Here is a 6,304-nt window from a genome sequence, read left to right on the forward strand (position 1 = left end):
TGTAAACTCCACTCTGTAGGGTTTTTTTTTGTTACATTCTGATAAATTTTCTTTGCACCATGTGATAAAGACTGAAAAGATATGAAGAGATGATCCTATTTTAATTTTATCTCTTCAGTTTTCTTTCTTCAAAATCAAAATCTGACCTATGTTCAATGTAGGTTTTTTTTTTTTTTACATTTTGTTTGCACAATTTTTCATGCAGAGTTCCAAGCAGTGCGTTTAATAAAATTGTTTTCAATTCACTTATATTTTGAGGCTGGTTATTTGTCACCTATGGTATCGATTTAATATCGATACCGAGGTATTAGATCCTAGTATCGTACCGAAGTCAAAATTGTGGTATCGAGCCATCCCTACTGTGTACACACAATTCCAACACACATGTCTGTCCAAACACCTTGTAAAAGTGGATTTTGCATAATAGGTGCCCTTTAAAGATAATGCAATATGATTTTAGATTCTAGTTCTTAATAAACTTTTCTTTTGAAATCTTTATTTTCAAGGCCCTTCAGTTCCAGAAATATGGGGGATCTCAATGCAGCTCCATATTCAGATGATTGAATATTACACATTTTCAGTGGTCGAAAACCAAATGTTGGTCACTTTTCAGCTATATAGCTGATACTTATTTTATTTAAAGAACAGTGTCTGAAGAATAAATAATGTTGAAATTAGAATTATATCTTGTTTCCCTCTATCAAAACAATTGCATAGAACATACTTGTCTGAGTGCTACTGTCAAGTTGAGACACATTTACTTGCTCTCAATAGTCTATTTATAAGATTTTATATTTGAATCACTTTCATGAAAATTTGGAAGAAGGGATTTTGTTCATTTTAACATGCAAACTTTGGGGAAAAAAACTTTAAAAAGTGCTCTTTCCCCATTTTTGAATGGTCACCATTGGCACATAATGTAACAAAGATTGCAAAAGTCAACAGATTTTACTAATAGAGCTACCAATCTCTGTGTAATTATAACATTATGATGTGGCCATCTTTCTGAAGTCATTTACCCCCATGTAATTTGGCTCTGTATCTCAGGTGAAAACTGTCATTTTGACCCCCCCTCTACAAAATAATGGATTAATTGTGGCATTTAATATTTTGGCTTTCATCACTATACATGCTTATCTTTCTTTAGAAACAAAATATTAGCAAAATCAAACATTTGAGCCAGGGAAGTTTATGAAATTTGGTTGATTTGACACAGAATGACCCAAGTATTAATCTACTAAGGAGTCTAAGTCTGTATTCATTAAAAGTGCCACTGGCTAATCAAAGTATGGTGTATGAAATCTGCAACAAAGCAGTTGCTGTTGGTGACAAAAAATAAATAAATATATACAGCAAACAAGCCAATCATAAAACAGAGATAAATGTGGATCATTTCAGATGATGAGTCTCTTTTTCAAAATGTCTAGAACCACATATTATCCAGCCTACGAAGAATGCACCCCTCTTACCTTTTAACCCACTAAATGATGATCTGCTCAGTGTTTAAAGACACTATTGTCTACATATTACACATTTAATGGAATATGCTAGTCAATAAACTCAAAACAAGAGAGATTCCAGCTACAGACTTTACAAATGCTGTAATGAAATGAGCATCCAACATTATTCCTGGGCTGTGTTATAACTCTTGCTGACTGATCCAATCTATAGCTAATCTAGACTTCCAAAAACTAACTGGTGACTCAATATTTGCTATACAGATACTGTACTACATATTAAATTTTTCATTGAGCTTTTAAAGGGACACTTTGTATATAAAGAATTTAACATTCGCATACATACACTTGCATACTTGCTAATTTATGGTCTATAATCAAAGTTGAACATGTTTAACTTGAACTTGAGTGTAAACACAAAATACGAAAGTAAACATTTAGACAAAGTGCATTACAAATATAAAGAGATCTCAGATTTGTGTAGCGCAATAGCATAACAAGAAATGTGACTGCAAATGTTTGAGAGAATGTATTTGAAAAATTTGCTCACCCTCAGGCCATCCCAGATGTCAATGAGTTTGTTTCTTCATGGGAACAGGAGTTCCCATGACCTGGACTGGAGTGGTGTGGATTACTTGTGGATTATTGTGATGTTTTTATCAGTTGTTTAGACTCTCATTCTGACGGCACCCATTCACTGCAGAGCATCCATTGCTGAGACAGTGATGCAATGCTACATTTCTACTCTACTCATTTCTATTCATCTACATCTTCTTGGATGGCCTGAGGGTGAACACACTTTCAGCTAATTTTATTTTTTGGGTGAACTACTCCTTTGAAAGCAGAATTAGTCTAGGCTTGTTAACTGATTTGCAAATGACTTGCAGCTTTATCAATCGCATGCAATGTAGCTGAATCGAGATATCTTACCTTCACCGCAGTCCTTTCCCTGATAGCCGGTTTCAGAGCAGTCACATGTAGGCTCATTGTTGACAACACTGCATACACCTCCGTTTAAGCACATGTTGTGTGAGCCACAGAGGTCAGCGCTGACACCGGCACTGTTAATCATGACAGGCTCTGAATCGTTGACTTTCAAGTCTGTTATCCAGCCCATAAAGGGAGTGAGATCTTTCACAGTGTCCGATGTCAGCTGTAAAGACACCGATCGCAATTCTGGTGGAATCCCTCCTAAAAACAGGTGACTGAAGACAGTCATATCCCGCCTTTTGGACTTAACCTCCTCCCACTTTATTTCTTTGTCAACGATGAGTGTAGTGTTTCTGAAGTTCCTCCTGATTGTGACTTCATGCCACTGGTTGTCATTGATGACAGCATCTGAAAGCACGGAAGCAGACTCAGCACAGAAGATAGAAAAGCGTAGTCTGAGTTTCCCCTCATGTATGTGTAGCTCGAGGAAATTGCAGAAGCCTTCATCATCAAAGTACACCAGAAGTCCCTTCAAATGATTGGTTTTCATGCTGAAGCTCATCTCGCTCTCACAGCAAGCGTTCCACATGGGGAACGAGGCCCACTGTCCTTCTGCGCCAGTAAACCGGAGACTAGCTCCAGCTTCCACAGCACATACAACCAGTCCAATCCAGAGGAGATGGGCACCATGTCGCATTTGAAGAATCATAATGTAGACGTTGCTGAGTTTATAATAACCTTAGTAAGATTTTGAGTGGACAACTTATCTCCAAATCACGTAAACCACCAGACAGTCTCTCTCAGGATGTTTCAACATCTATAGAGACCATTCCACAACTTTTCTCCTCACGCCATCAACCTTATTTTTGTTCTGCATTTTATTTTTTTCAACCATCATCCACACGTTGCAGTATCCACAGTGTTTAGTGTCATCCATCATGTTACTTTTTGTCTGATATTGTGGTTTTGACCATACGTGCTTTAAAGGGTTAAATCCTCTTTCAGCAGAAGCAGGCAGCAGACGTCATCTCTGATCTCTCAACATACGGCCATAGACACTGGAGGAACAACAAACAAACACAATAACAGTTCATCTGACAGTCTTTCTGACATCCTAAGGAAGAATTAGTTGCTTACAGCAGTGTTTCCCTTCCCTGTTCCTGGAGGCAGACCAGCGGTACACATTTTGGATGTCTCCCTTATCTGACTCATCTATTTCAGCTTTTGGAGTTGAATCAAGTGTTAGGAATTAAAAAGAGTTGCGATGGCGTGCCTCCAGAAACAGGGTTGGGAAACACTGACTTAACACAAATCCTAGTAGACAAACATGACTGTTTTACTATTGCTTAAGCAGCCTTCACTGCAGGACAAAAAGCATTAAAAAAAAGCTTAAGTGTTTGCCAGTATTTTTTTTTCATGTTATACAAAGGTGCAATTACTGTCAATAAACCCCCCACAGTGTGACAACATGCCCCACTACAGGTTCAATGGGGGTTCAATTAACTGACTTTTTATTTATTTATTTTTATTAATTAATACATTCATTTATTTATTTTTTTGGGAAACGGTGGGAATGTCTAATAGCTTTTTGCAAGGGGAAAAAACATGCATAACCTAATATTTACTGGTGTAAAACGTGACAACTAGCCCTATCTCTTTTAATAATCTGTAACATCACGGATTAGAACATAAACATCATTGCCCATGATGACTGATTCCTATGTGTGTCTCAACGATAATAAATAAAGTCTTAGGCAATAAAGCAACCCTGTGTTCTGGATAACACGTTAAGGGCGTTTGGGTTCGTTTATGTTTGCGTGTGCAACCCTTATGTGGTTCATAAAGCACAAGTGCACAAGCTCATCTCTTCATTTTCAGACCAGTTCGAAGACACTAAGAATAATACAGAGATGCACAATGTAGATCTGTAATGTCTGTTCGTCTTGAATGAAGCTCCAGATGTAATCGCTGCGATCAGAGGTGATACGCCCCACACGCAGCTCGAGAACTCCCACATGAGCTCATCTTCTTCAAAAGAAGAACACATTAAAGCCCTTCATGTTGCATGTTAGAAATCTTTTAAAGCACGTATGCCAACAAACAGCGTGAATCGAGCTCACCTGAATCCGTTCAGAAAAGAACAACAAATGATCCATTCGGACAAAACCGACACTATATTCATCATCGCACGAGCGCATATGGCGTGTTAATGAACGCTGTTTCTGTGAATAAATGTCTATCTATATGGGATTTCTGCAGAATAGACTACACACAACACATACACAGAGACGTTTGGAAGGAGATGAAAATCGGTTTACCCAGTACGCCGTGGCTCTCGTCGACTGCTGAAAACGATAGTTGAAGTAAGTTGTTGAGGTAAAGCTGTGATGCGAGTAAATATGCAGGGGCTGTAGCTCTGACACACAGCGGGTCACGTGACTCTGCAGCACCTTGGACAGCGCGAGCGTTCATTTCTGTCAATACAAAGCCCGCGATGATGTCAATTACTAGCTATCGCGCGTAAATCGCTATTGTTCAGCATTGAACTACAAGCGCACTGTCGACATTATTATAATAAACACAACGGAAACTGTCAAATAATAATAATAATAATATATAAAGTAATTAAAATAATTATTATTATGATACAAAAATACATAAATAACATTACAGTATAGCCTAAGTGTGTTTTAGAATGTTATGAAAAATGATTCCTATCCATTCTGTCCATTTGTTAATCTTGGTAAATAATATAGGCTAGTTGTCTGGACTCCAGGCTCCCCACTTCCTTCCACACACCATTCACTCTTACTGGACTGTTAATGAATTACACCCGCACACAAACAGCACACTCACTTATACTCACTTCACAAAGCCATTCTGAAGTCTTGCGTTCTCAAGTTTATGTGACCCTGCTGCTCCCTCGTCCTCTGGATGTTTTCCTCCATCCACTGTAGACACCTACCATCATCCCATCAATTGCCTCTGATATTGTTTTGGGAATCACAGTATTGTGTCTGTCATTGCTGTGTTTGCTCTGCCTGTATTCCTTTGCATTCGTGACCTGCTGTTCATTCTACTGCTGGGATCTGCTGTTGTGTGCTGTGTTCCCCGTTCAACACCCTGTTACTCACCTGTCTACAATTTATCTTCAATAAACGTCCTCCGGTTGAGTTCAGTTCTACCGTGTTTGTGTGTTACACGGCACAAAGTCCCTCCAGTCCATATTGCTCATGCTTCACTCCTCCGAACCATCCACAGCCCATCCTGTACCTATTTTTCCACCTTCCATCATTGTTACATAGTCATTACTTGTCTTTCACATCTTTCGCATCAAGCTTCAGTAAGAACTTTCACTTTTCATCACGGAAATTTCTGGCTTCAAAAGTTTGCCCTCAAATCTGAGGAAGGAAGTGGAGGTAGCAAAATTGCTTTTTCTTCCAAAAATGTTTATTCATTATTTTGTTGTAATTCATGTTTAGTGATCTTCTTACCAGGGAGTGGATGAGTAGTATTAAAATGATAAATTCAGTAACAATTAGGACTGTCAATTAATTATTTTTAATCTAAATAATTACATGATTTGCTCATTAATTAATCTAATTAGTTACAAATAATTATATATCAATATTTGCTGAGGGAAAAAAAATGAAATGCTCAAATATGATCAATTACACAATTAATTATCATTATAGACAGGGGTGCACATCAGTTTTTTAGCCTGGTTTTCATGAGAGCACATGGAGATTTGGTTTGGTCCTCACACTGCACATGGCATGGATACACAGACGGAGAACAGGGATGTAAGTGTACTTGGTTTATTCAAGCAGGATCGCCAGAAGACAACAAAGGAGATAACTTAGACAAGTAAAATAAACAGAGTTCAGGTTGTAGCTCTTGGCTCAAACGCTAACAGC

General features: G+C 38.1%; 1 protein-coding gene across 1 annotated transcript in view; it reads right to left on the reverse strand.

Annotated features, from left to right (window-relative positions):
• LOC107758571 (neurexin-1a-like) overlaps positions 1–4,781 on the reverse strand; it is a 171,783-nt gene extending 167,002 nt beyond the window's left edge. The window contains exons 1-2 of the mRNA XM_016576342.1: positions 4,706–4,781; positions 2,388–3,445 (exon numbers count right to left, since the gene is read on the reverse strand). Coding sequence (XP_016431828.1) covers positions 2,388–3,096 — 709 coding nt within the window. The 5' untranslated portion in view covers positions 3,097–3,445; positions 4,706–4,781. The remainder of the gene's footprint in view (positions 1–2,387; positions 3,446–4,705) is intronic.
• Between the last annotated feature and the right edge of the window lie 1,523 nt (positions 4,782–6,304).

Source organism: Sinocyclocheilus rhinocerous, unplaced genomic scaffold, assembly GCF_001515625.1.
Source record: "Sinocyclocheilus rhinocerous isolate Xijiao unplaced genomic scaffold, SAMN03320098_v1.1 scaffold1646, whole genome shotgun sequence".
NCBI lineage: Eukaryota > Metazoa > Chordata > Actinopteri > Cypriniformes > Cyprinidae > Sinocyclocheilus > Sinocyclocheilus rhinocerous.